General features: G+C 41.4%; 1 protein-coding gene across 1 annotated transcript in view; it reads left to right on the forward strand.

The window, feature by feature from the left end:
* Positions 1-769: 769 nt before the first annotated feature.
* Positions 770-21,414, forward strand: part of NIPAL2 (NIPA like domain containing 2) — an 84,367-nt gene continuing 63,722 nt past the window's right edge. Inside the window, exon 1 of the mRNA XM_032591928.1 lies at positions 770-906. Coding sequence (XP_032447819.1) covers positions 799-906 — 108 coding nt within the window. The 5' untranslated portion in view covers positions 770-798. The remainder of the gene's footprint in view (positions 907-21,414) is intronic.

Consider the following 21,414-nt stretch of genomic DNA (forward strand, 5'->3'; position numbering starts at 1 on the left):
GGGTGGTTAACCGACTGAGGACACCCAGGCGCCCCCGATTCTAACTTCTTATATCCAGTAGCTGGCAAAGTTTCCGCAACTCCTTCTGGTTTCATCGGAAGGAAAACCCATTTCTGAAAGAAACGTTGGGGTCCTCCATCCTCCAGCTACCGCAGATTCCTTCCTTCCTTGCAGGGATATTTACTGAGGACCTATCAATTGTTGGCATCGAGATGTAATCGATCCAACCTTTATTCTCGTGTTGTTTACAGTATTTCCGGGAACTCGTGACTTTCCCACATACAAACAACTTTGAAAAAGCAAGTGAGAAAAGTCATGGCTGGAGCTGCCAGGTACAGACGGGGCGAAGGGAGGAAGGTGGCTGGCCGCGCTGGGTTGGGTGCGTTTGTCTCCCATTCACCTCCGTGCGTTGCTGCCCCAGCGCTGGCCGGGGCTGGCAGCGAGACACCTCCCTCCCGGCCCTGCAGGTACGGTCCCCCCGGCGCGCTCGGGGGATCCGCCCTGCGCGGTCTAGTGCGCCGCGAGCCGTCCCGGGAGGCCGCGGCCGGCCGGGCTCCCCGCGGGCACCTGGCGCGGGAAGACTGAGGCCGCGCGGGGCGGGAGCCGCACCTGCCGCCGCGCGGGGGGGCGGGAGCCAGGTGGCCCCGGCGCGCCCGCCGTCCCCGGCGCCGAGCAGGAAGTGGCTCCGGCGCGGCCGGGGCGCGGCCTCGGCAGGGCGCGCCCCCTCCGCGGCGCCTGGCGGAGCGGCGGGGCCGGGAGCGGCAGGAGCCCGAGCCCGAGCGCCGGGAGCGAGCCCCAATGGCCGCCGCCTCGGCTGCGGTGGACGAGCTGTCCCGGAACTTCACGTACGGGGCGCTGGGCGCCGGCAACGGCTCCCTGTCGGGTGCGTGGTACCGCAGGAACCAGGTAAGGGCCGGCCGGGCCCGTCGCCCGGTGGGGACACGGGCGGGGCCGCCCGCCTGCCGGCTCTCAAAGGACACCGGGCTGTGATGTTGCCAGCCGTTCACTTAACTGCCCCTGAATGGGGAGAGCGCGGGCGCCCCCGCCTTCGTCCCCCGGGCGTCGGTCCCTGGGACGGGGGCGCAAAGGTCCGCGGCTGTGACCTCCGCGGGGTCACTCCTGAGCCTCTCGGTCCCGAACACTCCCGCCCCTCCAGCCTGAATCCGCCTTCTCCCGGAAGGATTCTAGGAGTGTGGGGTGAATCTCGTTCCACCCATAATCCACCCCCCTCCCAGGATCATTTTACAGTTAAAAAAATAATAATAAGTGACACTCCATTCTCAGAAGCAGGGAGCTCATGAAGGGCAACCAAATGTCACCTCCGTGCAGATGCTTTGCGTGCGTGTATGTCCCCACAGTCTCAGCACACAGCTTTTCCATTTCCGTGCGAAGAACACCGGTATTCTCGGGTTGCAGTTGCAAGACTCCCTCCTGTCTCACCGGAGTATTATTGGGAAAACATCGTCGGCCTAAACAAGGCCAGTTTATGCTGGAAACATACATTGAACGAGATCAAAAGGGATTGGAGCTTTCCCTTTCTTTCTGGCTTGGTTTAAGATCAGAAACACAGTTCTGGGAGCCCATCCTCTAGCCGTGTTCATAGTCTTTCAAGTGGGGGCCAGTGATCTTGATGTAGTGGATCCCAGGCTTCCACCTGCGATCATAAGTGTGTTTTGTCTTGTTCTTTAACAAATCCGTGGGCCTTCTTATTTTACAACAATGTAATCAAACTGGTTGTTACTCTTGGTCTAAATCATGTTTTCATCAATAATAATAGGCCTAGCATTCCTTTTATGCTCGAAAAGCGTTTTGAATATACATTTCTAAAATGTTAAAATTTTGTTTTCAGAGATTTAACACAGACGATTACTTATATAAAGACAAAATAAGCATGTTCAACCTACTAGTTTTCAACAAAGAGGAGAGTTATTTGCTTTAAATCTGTTTTACCACAAAACTTCCTAAAGTAGGAAAAATGAGGGAACTTTGAGCCTCTTTGTATGTAATCTATTGGACCTCTTCCTTCACAGGAGTTACAAAGAAAAGAATTGCTTTTTATGGGAAGCTCTTTGAGTCTGTTAAACGATGCTTATGCTCCTATAGATTATAAGCATGTTACAATGTGCTTGTGCTAGAAGTACTCCCAGTAAAGGTTTAAGAATGGACTGTTTTTCTTTTGGTAAAGAACTTAGAGGGTCAGTAGTTGTGACCTACAATGGCATCATCCAGAACAGGAAAAAAACATTGTTTTCACGGTGGAAACCCCTGTAATCAGTTTTCTTTGATGTTTCCTGGAATTCAATATTGTCTTGGCTCTCTAACATCAACCACGTTACCACGTGACATAAATGTGAGGCCTTAACTTTATGTTTGCAAGGTCTAACTTGCCATTGACAGTATATATTTATACAGGTTTAAAAGGGTGTATCTAGGATATGTTCGTTGAAATTACTCAGCTGACATCTAAACTATAGCTCGTTTGAGGTAAGATTGTATCAACTTTTCCCATTATTGTATAAATTTAGGCCATCTTTTAAGACTTACAGGACTGTGAAAATTGATTTTTTAAAATCCATTCAGCAAACATATTATTGAGTGCCTCCAGTGCTGGCCAGGTCAAGTAAAGATAAAATGGAGTCCTTTTTTTTTTTTTTTTTTTTCTTTTCTTTCTTGACATAGTTGAATGTAGATGACTGGAAATGGGGGTGGTTCCAGAAAAACAAAGTGTGAGATACAAGTTTAAGACGCTCCCGCTCAGAATTAGCTTTGGTTGCTGGATAGTCAGGGTTTAATCAATTTTACCACAACTAAACTATTTGATGACAGTGTCTGTTCGCCAACAGCTCAGTCTCTCTCTGTCTTTCCAAGTGATAACCATCAGACTGATAAGTTAACCTTCCTCATAGAAAAAGACCAACACTTTCACATAACAGATGAATATTTAACAGTGGTCTCTTAGCATCAGTGTTGTCCAAGGCAAAAACGTGAGTGCTTCTAGAGGAAGAAATCTCAAAGCAGGTAGAAAGTAGTAGTTCAGTGGGGAAAATGTTTTGGGGAACCAGAGAAGTGAGGTCTTTGCTCCTTTTTTGGTCACTCAGGAGTCTACCTATGAAAGTACAGACGCAATAGAATTTTGTAAAGGTATTTTCTTCCTGTTCGACCCACAAGTTTTCAGTATAAAAGGTAATATTTCTAGGATGGTTATTGAGCCCCCTGCTTTGTACAAAACACTGTAGTCTTCAGATCCAGACCCTTCCTTCTAGGAGTGTTGCTAGGTGCTTGGAGAAATGAACTATGCAGGTAACTCCAAAAGCAGGCAGCATGCTTTAAGTGTCACGTGAGTGATATAAAGTCCTAAAGAAATTTGGAGCAAGGTGGCTTTTCGTAGGGGCCATCAGGGGTATTTTGTGGAAGGGTGGTATTTAAGCTGGGCACTTAAGGGTGGACAGAGTTTCACTGATGGGAGTGCACAGGTGGAAGTCATTCCAAGAGAGGGAAAGTCTGGGGACCAAGGACAGACCATGAGGCCGGGTCAGGTGTCTTTTTGAATATTTTTGTACCTGGTGTACAGGTCACTAGCCATTCTGGTTGCAGTGGAGGATGGAGACTGTAAGGTGGAAATACAATTTGGGGTCTTAAATATGGCCATGGATTGCCTTGAAGGACTGGTTAAGAAATCTGGACTTTGTAGACAATGGGGAGCCATCGAAGGCTTTTTGAGCAAGGAGTGTGAGAATCAAAGCAAATTAAATAAAAGGAACTTAAGGTTAGCAGGATGCAGAGGCCTCAAATTGGCTAAATCCAGCCCACAGATGTGTCTTGTTTGACCGGCAGAGAGGCTTTAAAAAATGTTTAATACATTGCCAGCCTTAAAAGCAAGTCGATTGTATATGAAGTTTCAAGTTTCAATGATCTCTTTAAATGTTAGAAGTTCTAGCAGCACTTGGCCCTCTTCCCCACCTGTCCCACAAGTTAACTGCGTGTTGAAGTTCACAGTTTAGAGCAGCTGTGCTCCCCACCTAAGACCCTCCCTTTGCTCTCATCTCTTTTACCTACTGGCCCCCGTAGGCATTTATTTTGCAACCAGTGTTAGAGGCTGTAGTCTAGCCTCTGCTGTGAACTAGAGAGTGTGGTTAGGCAAGTAACTCTGGGCTTCAGTTTCCTTTCCAGTAAAACGAGGGTTGGAATAAAAGATCTCCAGTCTCCCTTTTGCTATCTGATTGATTAAGTAGTGCCAAACCAGCAAGGTTGTGGAAGGAATGGACAGAAAGGATGAATGTAGGAAATATTGTGAAGGAGGGGTTTTGACCCTGGTTCTTCAAGTTTAAGCATGTTGCTAAGTATCTAAATTCACAAGGACATTGTCAAAAAGGTTTATTCTGCATAGGGTGAAATGAAAATTCAGAATTTTTTATGTCCTTTATTTGCACTTTTAATTTTCAATGGCTTGAATTTTTAAAGTCAACATATTTAAAGGAAAATTGATACGACTTGGCAGAGAAGAGGCAAAACCAAGAGACTGACATTTGTTATGCATTTACTATGTGACACTTTATAGCTGTTATCTCAGCGGAGCCCCCCAACAACCTCGTAAGGTACAGATTATCTTCTCTGTTCATGTAAGGAAACTTGTGTTAAATAATTTGCCTCTAGATCTTATAACAAGTAGGTCTAACTACAAGCTATTCTTATTCCTTGCCTGAAGGCCATTGCTTAGAAACTAAGGCTTGAAAAGAATGTGGTGGTAAGAGGAAAAATGAGGGGGGAATGAATAGGGCTTGTTTCATTGCACCAAAGAAGAATCACATTGAGTTTTATGTTGCCCTTTTATTAATTTTGCTTTGCTACCATCTATTTCTTTTCTGCTGGTAGCTCACCTGGCTATCTCTTAAAGAAAGAAAAGTGCCCAAACTTATAAATAACCAAAGGACTGGGTAGAGGTTGCTGGTCCTTTCCATTTCCTTCCCAAGAAAAATCCCTTTTTTGTTTAGTTTATGTTTATTGGGGTTTGGTTTTTGGTTTTTGTTTTTTGTTTTTTTACCTTCCTTATATATCCAACGTGGCATTTTCCCATTACCAGGTTTTCTGTGAGATGTATGTATTATGAGGCAGCAAGAGGAAGGAAGAAACAGATTACCTCAAAGCAACTATATCAAAGCTTTCGTAAAAAAAAAAAAAAATCATCATCATCATCATCATCATCATCATCATCCCATGGTTTTGTTAGAGGAAGAGTCTTAATGCCTCTGTGAATTTGGCAGACAAGATGTTTGCATTTCAATCTACCTGATATCCTCCTTATGGCTTGATTTATACTAACTAGTTATAATATTTGTATTGATGCAATCAACAAAATTCAGGCTATGGGAAACTTTGTCATTTTATAGGTTTAAATGGTTCCATTTCTTCAAAAATCATTTTTACAACAACAACAAAAAAGGGAGAGAATGGATAGAGGAGCTGTAGATTAGAATAGACCTAAAAAAATAAAAAATAAAAATTAAATTAAATTAAATAGGCCTAAAAACCGTATCTGAAAAAGGATGCACACTTGGGTGATAAAACTAAAGGGAAGGCAAGAAAATGATTGCAGTCAAGTCAGGCCAGTGGTTCCTTGTGGGAAGGGAAAGGGTTGCGATGGGGTGAGGCAAAGGGAGGGCTCTGGGTGTGTGCCCAATTTCTGTGTTTTGATCTGGATGGTGTTATAAGAGTGTTTACCTTATAATAATTCATTTAAGTAATTTATTCATCTCTGTCATTCTCTCTGCGGTTGTCTGTATCCTACAATTTTTTTAAGTTTAAAAAATAATATTAGCATTGCTACAGCTGTTCAACTTACATGCTTTTTACCCAGGTAGACAATGGTATACCATATACACCCTGTGGGAAGTGGTATGCCATAGTCACTTTGCTTAAACAAACAACTGAGAATTATTTAGGCAGTTTCTTCTTAAGATGTTGATGATTGTTCAAGTTGGCATTTGAGAGCTTACCATGCAAGGGATGATATTCCCCTAAACTATCCTTTTTGGTTTTGTATAGTGCAGTTTTAAAAGCTCAGTCTTTTTACCAGAGGTGTTGGCAAGTTTCCTAATTTCTCCAAATCTTGGCTTTCTCTGTTGGAATGGTAATAACAGTATGCCACATACTTTCTATGGTTGACAGAGGAATAAGAAAAGATAATGTATGGGGGCGCCTGAGTGGGTCAGTCAGTTAAGCACCTGACTTCGGTTCAGGTCATGATCTCACGGTTCGTGAGTTCGAGCCCCATGTCAGGCTCTGTGCTGACAGCTCAGAGCCTGCAGCCTGCTTCGGATTCTGTGTCTCCTTCGCTCTCTGCCCCTCCCCTGCTCATGCTCTGTCTCTCTCTGTCTCAAAAATAAACACTAAAAAAAAAATTTTTTTAGAAAGAAAAGCTAGTGAATGTCCAGAAGTTAGCAAAGTGCCAGGCACAGAGAAAGTACTCAAATACTGGCTATTATTACTAGTCATATTGCAGTCAACCTATATTATAGGAAATGCCATGAAATATATATTTCTAATAATTAGTAATTGTTGGACTTAGTTCCTTGTAAATGGAAAGAAATAAGAGAAATCATACTAGGTGTTTGAGGTAACTTTTCTTTCTTTAATCTAAAACCACTGACTTCTCTATCCAGTGCCTTCCTCATTCCCTCTGGTGTTTGCTGCCCCTTCACTCTCCAAATGTATTCACATTCCAGAACACTTCCTAATTGCAGTAATTTCCTAACTGGAACGCTTGGTATCTTGAAACACTAAGGCAAGGATTCTTCCTATGGCTTCAGCCACTTTCCAGACTCCTGGGCCGGGGAGATGGCTGTGTAGCACTGGGAACAGTGACAGACGTGTTTGGTGGCAGCAATGTGGTCACAATACCAGACACTGATCGTAGTTTAAGCAGAAGGACCAGCACTCCCAACCTGGGAGGGACTGTTAATGTTGAGACTTCCGTGCCATTTATTTTAGCTTGGGTGTGCTTGTTTATTTGTTTTCTCCCAAAGACCCAACATTACTCTATTCCGTTTGCACCTCTTGATAATTCATCTCCTGCTGTGTTCCAGATAAACCTACCTTTTCCATGAAGTAAAGCTCATTGCCCAGTCTTTCCTGCTTCACAGAATGTCCTGACTGCCTGGAAGCTGGAAGGTAATAGTCCACGTCCCCTCACATAGTTCCCTGCCTGTACCTTCTCTTGTCACTTGCCTGGCCCTTGGTCATTCTTGGCATGGCCTCCTGTCATCTTTGGCACATGTCAGGAGGTACAGACTATTCCCTTATATAAATACAAGCTAACATATGCTTCGTCCTGAGCGCCGCACCTCACCAAGGATTGTGTTTGTCCTGGCCTGACCCCTTCAGAGACCCTGGCCTTGACAGGTCATTCCTACAATGAGAGTCCTGCTGCTTGCCTGCAGTCTCACACTGGTTTCCTAAATCACCCACTTCTCCTTCTGTGTACCCCTCCAACTGGTTTCTTCTTGGAGTAACTTGGACCACTGGCCTTTAGTTCTGTCTTCTAGCTTAGCTTAGCTTCCCTACCAAGAATGTTTTGTAATTAAGAGACCTTAGTTTGCAAGTCACAGAAAACCTGACATTAACTGCTTAAGTAAAGGAAAATTGATCAGCTTAACATGAAAGTCCAGAAGAACTCTGGGTCCACCTAAGCCTTGACCCAGAGGCTCTAAAAACATGGTGAAGGCTCAGTATCTCACTGTACTCTTCAACTTTTGTTCCTTTGTTCCTTTTGTTCAACTTTTGTTCCTAGAGTTTGTTGGTTCCACTTTTAGAAGATTTGCCCCACTAGCCCACATTCTCCCTTCCACTTCCAGGAGGGGAAGCTTGACTTTCTCAACCAATGAAAATAAATGGGCTTTAGTCTGACTGGATGAGGTTAGGTCCATGGCCTTTCCCATGCCAGTCACCAAAGCTAGAGTTACGGGGCTTGGTGTCCCCAAAGAATGTGGGAAGGGCTGGCTGCAAGAGGGGTCCTATAACCAAGAAAAGGAGTTACTATATGGCCCTAACAACAGTGTCCTCCTGCGGATTATGGTCTTCTTGGGCAACTCTCAAGCTAACACCCTTTGCAACTCATCTAGGACCTTCCTTTTCTGTATCCTGTCTCACATGAGCAGCCCCCAAAAAGTTGCCTCCTATTTAGCCTGCTTGTCTTTGTGGGTGAGACCTGACTAGTATAATCTCCTTAGAAGCTTAGATTATAAGATCAATTTCTAAAATATTTTTATTAGCACAAGGTCTAAGTGGTGGCTTACTTCACCCCTCACACACCTTCAAAAAAAAATCTACAAAGACCCCCTCTCTTTCCTATTGATGGAAAAGTCAAAGGGAATCATTTGGCAAAGGTAGTATACCTTGCTTAGTCTCTATCTTGACTCTACCTGCTTAGAAATTTCTTTACCATCAGCAATCACCTCTTCAGTAAGTTGGAAACTCCTAAAAGTTTAGTGGATTTAGGTGAAAAAAGGTATGGTATATGAAAGCAATACTGTGTGCAATCCTAGAAGCCAGGTTAGCATTTCTAATATCTCATTCGAGTTTGGTGTTAATCCTGTGTATTCTGGGGTTTTTTTATTTCTTCATCAGTCTCTGGACTTATAGATGTCTGATTGTTCCAGGGCTGTTAGGGACATAACTTTGTGTTCCCTGTTGTCACAGCCCATATTGAGCTTGATCAGCTAATCAACAAATGAGAGCCTAAAATGCAGTCAGTATTCCACTCAATAAAAATCACATGCAGAGAGCCCTTCTTAACAAAGCAGTGTTGGACAGTGATGTCAAAGAAATCAGAAAACATGGACCATGTCCTCAAAATGTAGACATATATATGATGTATCATATATATGTGTGTGTGTATGTGTGTGTGTGTGTGTGTGTGTGTGTGTGTGTGTGTGTGTGTGTTTATGAGAGAGAAAGAGGGAGAGGGTCAGGGAGAGGGAGAGACTGTTTTATAATTACTTGATAAACAACATTTGAAGGCTGGTGTGAAGCTACCCCTTGCTTATACTATCTGATGGACTGTTTACATTAAGCTTCCAGACTAACATAGTACAGGTATGTATTTGTAAATAAAAGAGCCAAACAGAAGAGGAAATACTATCATATACCTTTAGATATGGCTCTCTGAGTCACAGCAGTGGAGAAGTTGAGTGGTTCTTTGTGAGCAAGGTACAAACAGACCTCATATTATAAGCAGCTGCCACAGCCATAAAGTAGAGAAGAATTGTGAGTTACATGTAGAATGTTTTATTAATCTTTGGAACTACATTTGCAGACCCAAATCATAGTCACTATCATTGGCCCGGAATGAGGAGCTTGGGGATAGGGGAAATTATCTTGGCTGTGAGGAGTGGCCCTTTAGAGGTGATGAAACGTGCAAGTCACGGTGCCTAAGAGGTGTAGAAAATTTGAACTTGATTCCTGCCTTCTGTCAGGAAGATCTGGTGTGGTGGGTGGTAAGGGCCACAGAAGTCTCTGGCAGAAGTCTGTCAGAGAATGGCAATGTTGTTATTTCTCCCTCATATTGAGGCAGAAATTCCCCTGGTGGCTGATGCCTGACTAGACGACAGAGTTCAGTCTCCAGGCGGATGGAGCTGACCAAACACAGAGTTGGAGGCAAGCCAAAGGCCTTTTGCTCTTCAGAAGGACAGGTACCCCAGAAACTCAGACAGGTGTGCAGGAAGGATAACTATGAGAGCTCTCAGGTTCCCAGCTTTAGGGTGGAAAGCCTCTTCCACACCCTAGGCTGGCCCCACAAAAGGCAGACTGCAATCTTGCTTCTTTGAAGACAAGGGATTACAGAGTTTTAAAATTATTATTATGAATGTGTCCTTGCAAAATTTGAAAGTTATGGGACCTTATATCTGTCTGGATGGAAACAGTAGCATTCTTAGTGTTCAGCATGTCTGACTTTGTTTCAGAGATTCCCTTCCCAACCTTATAGGAGGTTGATTTGTTTTATAATGGAACCAAGTTTAAGACTTCCTGAATTCGTATCTCACCTCTCTTGACTATTGTTGCTCTCCTTTTAAGAAAGTGTTAAAAGCACCCAAAGGACATATTATTAAATATATTACTTTTCCCGTAAATTTTTTCTACTGTAGCTTAAATTTCTCTAAGGCAAAAAACATGATGGCTTCTTGGTAAGCTTAGGAAGGCTTATCCTTAATGGAGTTTGGTTTTTAAAAATAATGAATGTACAATTATGTAAGTAAATGTGTTCCCAAGGAAAAGACAAAATGTAATAGTTCTTAATTGTATGAGAAGGCAATATGTTGGGCTTTTTCTGCCTAGGTTTAAGGTTGATTACAAATTGGCATGGAACTGCTTGTAGGATAGCAACAATATACTGTGTTATGTAATGTACATCTATTCTTTTGGCTTTAAATCACCAGATTTGGATCCAATATCATGAGACTTTTTCAGGATAGAAAGGTAATAACCTTATAGCATACAATAACCAAGATAACAAATTAAAAATCTGTTCATGCCTGAACATTTTTCTTTCTTTCTTTTTTTTTTCATATATGGGATTATAGTTTTAACTCAGTTTGGAGTATTGCAGACAACTCAATTATCTACAAGGGCAAAGGAAATTAGTGGTAAGAACAATCTAACCCATTCAGTAATTCAAAAAGCATTACATATTTCAGGTTGTCTCCAGTGTTTACCACTATGAATATGAAGATTGTTTCTTCCTGGCCCTATTGTGATTAACTCTCCCATTGCCCCATTGCCCCTGCTTCTTCTCTGAATTCCTGAAGTAGTCTCCTGAATGGCCTTCCTGTTCTCTGGTCTTGCTCTGTGCCAGTCCATCCTCCACACTGCAGCCAGAATAAGTCTTCTGCTTTTTTTTTTTTTTTAATGTTTATGTATTTGTTTTGAGAGAGAGACAGAGAGTGTGAGAGGAGGAGGGACAGAGAGAGACACACACAGAATTCAAAGCAGTCTCCAGGCTCTGAGCTGTCCACACAGAGCCTGACATGGGGCTCGAACCCATGCACCGTGAGATCATGACATGAGCTGAAGTCAGACGCTTAACCGACTGAGCCACCCAGGTGCCCCAAGATGAGTCTTCTTAAAAGTAAAATCTGGGGGTGCCTGGGTGGCTCAGTCAGTTCAACGTCCAACTTCAGCCTAGGTCATGATCTCACGGTGTGTGAGTTCGAGCCCCACGTCAGGCTCTGTGCTGACAGCTCAGAGCCTGGAGCCTGCTTTGGATTCTGTGTCTCCCTCGCTCTCTGCCCCTCCCCCACTTGTGCTCTGGCTCTCTCTCTCTCTCTCTCTCAAAATAAATAAACTTAAAAAAAAAAAAAAGGAAAATCTGGACCTATCCTCTAGTTTAGAGTCTTTTGTGCCATGCATAACACCACCTACAGATTCATGGCACACAGCGTCTCCTGCCTGCCTCTCCCGTCCAGCTCTGCTGGCATCTTCTGCTGCAGGGCCCTTCAAGCACCCTGTTTACTGCAGACATAATTAAGTTAAAGATTTCGAGATAGGAAGGCTGTCCTGGATTATCTAGATGGACCCTAATGCCATCTTTGTGTAAGAGGGAGGCATAGGGAGATTTCATACAAAAAAAAAGAGATGAGGTGGCCACAGAGGTTGGAGTGATAGAACCATAAAGCAATGATATGTCAGCAGCCATCAGAAACTGGGAAAGGCAAGATATGAATTTTCCTCTAGAGCCTTCGGAGCGAATGTAGCTCTGCCATCTTGGTTTCAGCCCAGTGAAATAGGCTCTGGGCTTCTGGCCTCCAAAACTGTAAGAGAATGAATTTCTCTTGTTTTAAGCCACTCCCAGGTTTGTGGTAATTTGTCATAGCAGCCGCTTCTGTGGCTAATATACTCTCCGAACTAGGCAGATGTGCACTCTCTGTCCCTTCTGTTTCCATAGCATCTATCTCTAGTACAGATTTCACAGGTGGTAGTCTGTTTGTAATTGGTGCTCTTTCTACTTCTTCTGAGCTCCTTGAGGGTACTTTGCATCCTCAGTTCCTGACATAGAACCTAATGTTCAGCAGTTGTTAAATAAATACCAAACAGACGCATGACTGAATGAATAGCACCACAGGTGAGCTTCCTCAAGCTGTCTGTCTCCCATATCTAGCAGCTTCTCTCCAATCACTTGCATGGCATGTCCTTTCCCTCTACATTGTGCATTTTTCCCAGGCAGTGTCTACACGTGGTTTTAAGTTAAGTGATGGTTTTATTTTTCTCCATAATATCTTTCCTTGGTTCAGCCAGCTTGCTTTGTGTTTCTTGCTTTTCTTGCTAACATGTCTTCTTTTAACTCTTTTTAAATGAATCCATATTCCCTTTAATTTCATTGAGTCTGTAAAGCAGTGATTTTTTTTAAACTTCTTAGTTTGAAAATTTTCCAACTTCTAGAAAATTAAGAAGAGTGGATAATAAACACCACATGTCCTTCACCTGGAGATTCACCAGTTGTTAGCATTGTGAAACATTTGTTCTCTGTGTGTATGTTTTGTACTTTATGTTATGATATGCCATTTGGAAGTAAGTTGTACACATTATGAGTCTTCATGCCTAATACTTAAGTATTACGAAGTATTACAAAGAATTTGGGCACCCTCCTGTCCCTTTCTAACTGTTCTAGAGATGAAGTAGTTGTCTACCTGTTTACAACGTGCAAATGCAGAACGGCCCCAGCTCATTCCTGAGAGTTTCCCATGAGACACGGTGAACTGAACACCCATTTCTCAGACGCGTCATCCCTTTGTCAATTTGGGCTCTTAACGGTCATTCCTACAGGGATTAGTTGACCTAAATCACTCAACCTGTGGCATTTCCAGTACTAGAAACTGAATCTGTCATTTGCGTGTTCAGGCATATTTTACTGCCTGGAACGGGAGAGACAGCCTTACTCCAGCTGCAAGGTGAATATGACTATTGCAGTGTTCAAAACTAGCCCTGAAACTGTGGTTCTTTTGAACCATGCACTAGCTCCACTGGGTTCTGATTCTAAATTTATGTTTGAAGGCAAAGCCAGGAATATGTTTGAGTTCAAAGCCGGAACTGAGACAGACTATTACCAAGTCCATACACCCCTGTTATGTCCCACCTCCATCTGGCCAAACCACCCCCACCCATGGATTAGAGGTCAACAACTTTATGCAAAATATCTGAAGAACCTGCTGGCACAAAAGGTAGGATAGAAGATAGTTCTTCCAGATAACACAAAAACATCACTGATCCTTCTCAGTGCTGGTATTTTGAATCTCATTCCAGATAAATTACTAGCTGTGGCTCCTACCATCTGTTTACCAAGACATCCTGGAAAAGTCAGGAATTAAGCTACAGTGGTGACAAGAGTCAGCACTGAACGAATTGAGGGCATGTTTCTGTGTGTCCGGCCCATGCTTCTAACTGCATTATTAAGGGGCGGAGCAACCTCTCCCTTTGACTATTATCTTTGCTTTATCTTACTTGCACTGAGAGAAAGAAGCAGACTCTGATTTTAAAAGTGTAGTAAATTGACACTGACTAGCCAGAAGGTTACCTATTGCAGTCAGAAATAGTGATTCAGACATGAGCTGGGTACCTTGCTGCCAAAGTTTGCCTGCTTCTAGCTGTGTGACTTTGCACAAGACACTTGCCTTCTCGGGCCCTCTGTTCTCTTTCCTGACCAGTCTCCAAATCAGTGAGGGGAGAAAGGGGGTCGGGGAGAGGAGATCTCAACTTCCAGTAATTCTAAAATGCTACAAAACATAACACTCTGAATAAAGTAATGATGTAAACTAGACACCTGTAATTTAAATGGCAAGTTTATAAGGGCCTGCTCACTATATGCAAATGATACTCCTGTTTGCAGATGAGGATTTTTTTAAATTTTTTAACATTTTTTCTTCATTTTGAGAGAGAGCAAGCAGGGGAAGGGCAGAGAGAGAGGGAGACACAGAATCCGAAGTAGGCTCCAGGCTCTGAGCTGTCAGCACAGAGCCTGATGCAGGACTGGAACTCACGAACCGTGAGATCATGACCTGAGCTGAAGTCGGACGCTTAACCGACTGAGCCACCCAGGCGCCCTGAAGATGAGGATTTTATAGCCATTAAAGCACATTTACCAGAGCCTCTAATTGCAAACAGCATTTAATTTTGGTTACTTCAAGTTACTGTATGTTCTTGAAGGTAATTAAATCATCTTATTTTAAAAACACTGCAGATTTGAAGTTTCCCTCCTTTCAATTGGGGACATTAATGAGGATTTACTGCATTACTATTATTTATAATTACGTGTGAAATGAACTTAATGAGTATGCAATTAACCTTAAATAATTAGGTAAAGTTTCTGAAAAATGAAGAATAAGATATGCCAGTTTTCTGTTTCTGTTTCTGACACCTGCTTTATACCTACATATTTCTTATTCTTTGCGTAATATACATTCACTAGATTTTTAAAGTCAGCAAGCAGCTTTTTATTGTACACTGGTAGAAACTCTTAATTGTTGAAATCTGAGTTCCTGGGCAAGCTTGTGTTCTCACAAAAACTGAGAGCATGGTGTATTCAAACTCCAGTTGATTACAAAATATTCCCTTTGAGATCTTCCTAGGACCAAAGGCCAAAATGTACTATCTCTAGACAGTTTATAATCAGTTCAAACAGCATTTAATAAACAACTTCTTTGTGCCAGTGCCTATACTAGTCATTAGGGTTACAGAAATGAGTTGATAAGTAAGTCACAGCTCTGCCCTCAAGGAACTTAGAGTCTAGAGAGGAAATGAGCTTGTACAAAATCATCACAGTACAGTCTAGTATATGTAGACATAGAAGTGTATAAAGACTACTCAAATCAGAGGAGGGAAGTCAGGAGACTGACCTAGAAGTCAGATCTGAGGAAATTATCCAGAATTCAGTTTACAGAGATAAAGAGTTGGAAAACATGATATTTTAGGAAACAAGGAGGATAGAATTTAAGAATCTCACATGCTGGTAACAGGAGTTTCCATGTGGAGGGAATAGAACAAAAGGGGGGTGACATTCAAAGAGAGGAGTGTTAAGAACTTAATTGGTGAAAGACTGGAGTCCTCAAATTGAGGAAGCATGAGTTCTAAGCAGAAAGTAATTCACATGCTGAAAAATGGTAGTGAAGCTGCTGAAAACCAATGACAAAGACAATCTTAAAAGCATCCTGAGAAAAATACCAGACTACCTGCAAAGGAGCGGCAATTAGGTTGACAACCTACTCCTCAACAGCAAGGGCCGGGAGACAATGGAATGATATTACCAGAGCACTGAATGAAGTAACTGTCAGCCTGTATTCCTGTACTCAAATGGAAAGATGACATAAAGATTTTTGCAGAATAAGAGAGAACTGGAATTCAAAGCTTTGACTGAAAGAGCTAATTGGGGCTCCTGGGTGGCTCAGTTGGTTAAGTGTCTAACTCTTGATTTTGACTCAGGTCATGATCTATCTCACAGTTATAGTTGGAGTCTCGTGTTGGGATCTGTGCTGGGCATGGGGACTGCTTAAGATTCTCTCTCTGGCCCTCCAGCATGCTCTCTCTCTCTCTCTCTCTCAAGAAAGAGCTACTAAAGTTTTTTTCAGGAAGGACATTGAACCCAAAAGAAAAACTAAGATATGAGAATGTGATATCCAAAAAGTAGAAACAACCGAAATGCCCACCACCTGATGAATACATAAGTAAAATGTGGTATATTCTTACAATGGAATATTTCCTAGCCGTACAAAGGAATGATACATTCTACATACCTGATACATGCTGATGCATGCTACAGCATAGTAAGCCTTGAAAGCAACATGCTAAGTGAAAGAAAACAGACACAAGAAGTCACATATTGTATGAGTCCAAGTATATACAAGGTCCACAGCCGGCAAATCCATACAGACAGAAAGTAAATTGGTGGTTGCCAGGGACTGAGGGGACGAGAGAATGGGCAGTGACTGCTCATGGGTGTGGAAGTTGTTTTGGGGTGAGGAAAATGTTCTGAAATCAAGACAGTGGTGATAGTTGCAGAACTCTGAATGTTCTAAAAGAGTGTTGAATTGTACACTTTAAAAGGGTGAACGTAATAGTACGTGAATTATATCTCCATAAAGCTATGTTTTTTAAAAGAACAGTGATGAGCAAAGAAGTAGATGAACGTGAACAAATAAGCAAGTATTGATTGTATGAAGGAATCATAACAACGACTCGTTTGGGGATATAAAAGCAAGGTGGAACTAATAATAGACCACCAAGAACATAGGAGGGAAGAGACTGTAGCTAAAACAAAGTTTTTATAATGTTCAGGAGGATAGAATGTTTATTAACAGTGGAATTTATGTCAAGAATGCATGATAGATTTAATATTAGAGCAACTGTATGACTCATACATATTGCTGTTGGGAGTGTAAATGGTACAGCCACTCTGGAAAGTAGTTTGGCAGTTCTTTTCAAAACTTAAAATAGGCTTACCACACAATCCAGGAATTACACCTATGGCATTTATCCCAGAGAAATGAACTTATTTTCATGCAGAATTTGTACACAGTGTTCATAGCAGCTTTATTCATACAGCCAAAAACTGGAAACAACTCAAGTGTCATTCAGTGGGTGAATGGTTAAATATGTTGTGGTACATCCATACCATGGAATACTACTCAGAAATCAAAAGGATCAAGGATTATTGATCCAACTTGGATGAACCTCAAGACTGATGCCGATTTCAAAAAAATTATAAACTGCATGGTTCCATTTATGTAGCATTTGTGAATTAATATAATTCTAGAGATGGAGAACAGATTAGGGGTTGCTACAGGTTAGGGTTGGGGAGGGGAAAAAGATGGGTGTATCAGTAAAGGGGTAACAAGGGAATCTTATGGTGATGGTACAGATGAGGATCTTGTCACACACACACGCGCACACGTGTGCGCGCGCGCGCACACACACACACACACACAAGTGCTAGTATAGCTGGTAAAATCTGAACAAGATCTTTACCAATTCTGATTTCTTGATTTTGATGTTTTAGTATAGTAGTGTAAAATGTGAACTGTGAGGGGAGGCTGGGGGAAGAGTGCTTGGGGGGTGCCTGGGTGGCTCAGTTGGTTAAGTGTCCAACTCTTCATTCTGGCTCAGGTCACGATCTCACGGTTCTGGAGTTCAAGCCCCACATCGGGCTCTCTGCTGTCAGTGCAGAGTCTGCTTCAGATCCTCTGTGTCCCTCTCTCTGTCCCTCCCCTGCTCATGCTCTCTCTCTTTCAAAAATAAAATAAACATTAAAAAAAATACAACCAAAAAAGAGTGCTTGGGACCTATCTTTACATTTATTTGAGGCCTACTGTGAGTCAATAATTATTTCAAAATAAAAGTTGAAAAAACACAAGAATTACTAAAAGAATATAAATAAGGTGTATAACTTCCTAGCCAAAAGAGTAAGGGGAAGAAAAAAGAGTGCTCAGTCAATCCAAGAAGACTCTGGAAAGGAGAAATTAGAAAGCAAAGAAAAAGCAAAATAACTGCAAATACAAAAAAAGATGGTAGAAACAAATGAAAATATATTTTTACTCACAATAAATAAAATGGACTAAACTTCCCGTTTAACAGAAAGTCTCAGGTTTTTTTTTTTAATTCAGTTATTTTCAGTGTATAAGAGAACTGACTAAATATAATGACACAGAAATGTTGAAAGTAAAGTGATATGGAAAGTGGCAAATATCCAAAGAAAGCAGCTACATTATATTAATATCAGATAAAATAAACTTTAAAGGGAAAAGGTTATTGAGATTAAAAGAGTCAATATATAATGATAAAAGCAATAATTAACTGGAAAGATAAGACAATCCTGAACTTTTATATACCTACCTAACTCCATAGCCTTAAAATATGTAAAGCAAAATTCAATATATTTAAAAGGAAAGTGGATACATCCATGTTTAGATTTTTAATATACCTATATTAGCAATTGATAGGCAAAGCAGTCCGAAATTTATTATCAAAGATTTGAGCAATGAATTAATGGAGATAGGTAGATAGATGGATAGAAAAAAAATACATATATAATATGTTAACCCAACAATTAAAAATACTTTCTTTTCAGGAGTTCCTGGGTGGTTCAGTGAGTTAAGCATCCAACTCTTGATTTCTGCTCAGGTCATGATCTCACAGTTCGTGAGTTCGAGCCCCACACCGGGCTGTGTACTGACAGTGTAGAGCCTGCTTGGGATTCTCTCTCCCTTTCTCTCTGCCCCTCCCCTGCACACTCTCTCACTCCTTTCTCAAAACAAATAAACAATTTTTAAAGAATATTTTCAAGCATACATGGAATACTTATAAAACTTGACCATACACTATTAGGTCACAAAACAAATTTCACTTTCCACCATATACTAGGTGAAAAAGCGAATGTTAATTTACACACAGCATATTTTCTATCCACAACTCAATAAAATTAGAAATTGGTAAGAAAGCAATGACCAACATCCCCATTCATTTAGAAATATTAAAATACAGACCTCTGAATAATATAAGGTTCAGATAAAAATAATACAATATTTATGAAATATTTAGAACTAAATGCCAATGGAAACTGTGCATGCCAAAAGTATGCATGGAACCAAAACAGAGGGTGTACTTAAAGGAACATAGGGGCGCCTGGGTGGCTCAGTCGGTTAAGCGTCCGACTTCAGCTCAGGTCACGATCTCGTGGTCCCTGAGTTCGAGCCCCACGTCGGGCTCTGGGCTGATGGCTCAGAGCCTGGAGCCTGCTTCGGATTCTGTGTCTCTCTCTCTCTCTGCCCCTCCCCCGTTCATGCTCTGTCTCTCTCTGTCTCAAAAATAAATAAACGTTAAAAAAATTTTTAAAGGAACATATATAGCTGCACTTGCATATGTTATATAGGAAGAAAGAGGAAAAGCTAATGAGTTGAGAGTCTAAATGAAGATGAAAAACTCAGTAAAGAAAGATAATAAAAGCAAATCTAGGAAGGAAAGAAATTGATCTAAATCAACTTCAGGAAAAAGTTAACTTCTCTTCTGGAAGTGAGAAGAGACTGTAAGAGAGCTAGCTACATTGGGAACGTTTTATTTCTCTGGGCCAAAAAAAAAAAAAAAAGTAAATACTTTGTGTACTAAAAATTATTTTATTGTTTGTAACAACTTCATTAAAATGTAAATCATATAGCATACAGCGCCGAATGCTGTAAAAACACTGGTTTTTAGTACCTTTACAGAGTTGTGTGACCATCACCACAATCAACTTTAAAATATTTTCATCACCTCAAAAAGAAACCTTCCACCCTTGAATGCAAACTGGTGCAACCACTCTAGAAAACAGTATGGAGGTTCCTCAAAAAAGTAAAAGTAGAATTACCCTATGACACAGCAATAGCACTACTAAGAATTTATCCAAAGGATAGAGTGCCGATTCATAGGGGCACTTGTACCCCAATGTTTATAGCAGCGCTTTCAACAATAGCCAAATTATGGAAAGAGCCCAAATGTCCATCACCTGATGAATGGATAAAGAAGATGTATACACACACACACACACACACACACACACACACTGGAATACTACTTGGTGATGAAAAAGAACGAAATCTTGTCACTGCAACAACATGGATGGAACTGGAGGGTATTATGCTAAGTGAAATAAGTCAGTCAGAGGCAGACAGGTATCATATGTTGTCCCTCATAGGTGGAATTTGAGAAACTTAACAGAAGACTATGGGAGAAGGGAAGGAAAATTAGTTACAAACAGGGAGGCAAACCATAAGAGACTCTTAAATACAAAGAACAAACTGAGGGTTGATGGGGTTGGGGGGTGCAGGGAAAATGGGTGATGGGCATTGAGGAGGGCACTTGTTGAGATGAGCACTGGGTGTTGTATGTAAGTGATAAATCTTGGGAATCTGCTCCTGAAGCCAAAACTACACTGTATGTTAGCTAAGTTGACAATAAATTATTAAGAAAAAAAAAAGTAAATAAAAGAAACCTTCCACACTTTGGCTGTTATCCCCAAGCCCTGCATTCTCCCCATCCCTAAGCAACCACTAATCTGCTTTCTCTATTAATAGATTTGCCTACTCTGGACCTTTCATATAAAAGGAATCCTTTAACACATGGTCTTCTGTGACTAGGTTCTTTTACATAGCATAAAATTTTCAAGGTTCATCCAGGTTGTAGCATATACCTATGCTGCATTCCTTTTTGTGGATAAATAATATTCTGTTGTATGAATATATACTACGTTTTGTGTATTCATTTGTTGATAGACATTTAAGTCATTTTCACTTTTGGCTATGTTATGAATAATACTGCTCTGGACACTTGTGTACAAGTATTTGTGTAGATGTGTTTTCATTTCTCTTGGATATATACCTAGGAGTGGAATTGCTGAGTCAAATGGAAATTCCACGCTTAAAATGTTGAGGAACTGCCAGACTGTTTTTCCAAAGTGGTTGCAACATTTAGTATTTCCATCAGCAGTGTATGAGGCTACTGATTGATCTACATCCTCACCAACACTTGTTATTATCTGACTTTTTGATTATAGCCACCTTATTTGGTGTGAAGCGGTACAGCACTGTGTTTTTCATTTGCATTACCTGGTGACTAATGATGTTGACATCCTTTCATGTGCTTGTCAGACATTTGTCTTCTTTGGAGAAATGGCTATTCAGGTCCTTTGCCCATTTTTATTTTTATTTTTATTTTTATTTATTTTTGAGACAGAGAGAGACAGAGCACGAACAGGGGAGGAGCAGAGAGAGAGAGGGAGACATAGAATCCGAAGCAGGCTCCAGGCTCCGAGCTGTCAGCACAGAACCTGACACGGGGCTCGAACTCACGGACCATGAGATCGTGACCTGAGCCGAAGTCGGACGCTCAGCCGACTGAGCCACCCAGGCGCCCCCCTTTGCCCATTTTTAATTGGGATATTTTTCTTTTTGTCATTGAGTTGTAAGAGTTTTTTTTTTTATATATATTCTAGGTACAAGTCCTATATCAGATATATGATTTCCAAATATTTTCTCCCACTTTATGGATTGCCTTTTCACTTTATTATTAGTGTCCTTTGAAACATAAAACTTTTCATATTAATAAGGTCTAATTATTTTTTCTTTTGTTGCTTGTGACTTTGATATCTTACCTGTAAGAATCCATAGCCAAATCCAAGATTATAAAGATTTATTCCTGCTTTTGTCTGAGAATTTTAGAGTTTTGGCTCTTAAGTCTTTGATTTTTTTTTTTTTATAAAATTTTTTTTTTAACGTTTATTTATTTTTGAGACAGAGAGAGACAGAGCATGAATGGGGGAGGGACAGAGAGCGAGGGAGACACAGAATCGGAAGCAGGCTCCAGGCTCTGAGCCATCAGCCCAGAGCCTGACGCGGGGCTCGAACTCAC

Source organism: Lynx canadensis, chromosome F2, assembly GCF_007474595.2.
Source record: "Lynx canadensis isolate LIC74 chromosome F2, mLynCan4.pri.v2, whole genome shotgun sequence".
In the NCBI taxonomy this organism is placed as follows: Eukaryota; Metazoa; Chordata; class Mammalia; order Carnivora; family Felidae; genus Lynx; species Lynx canadensis.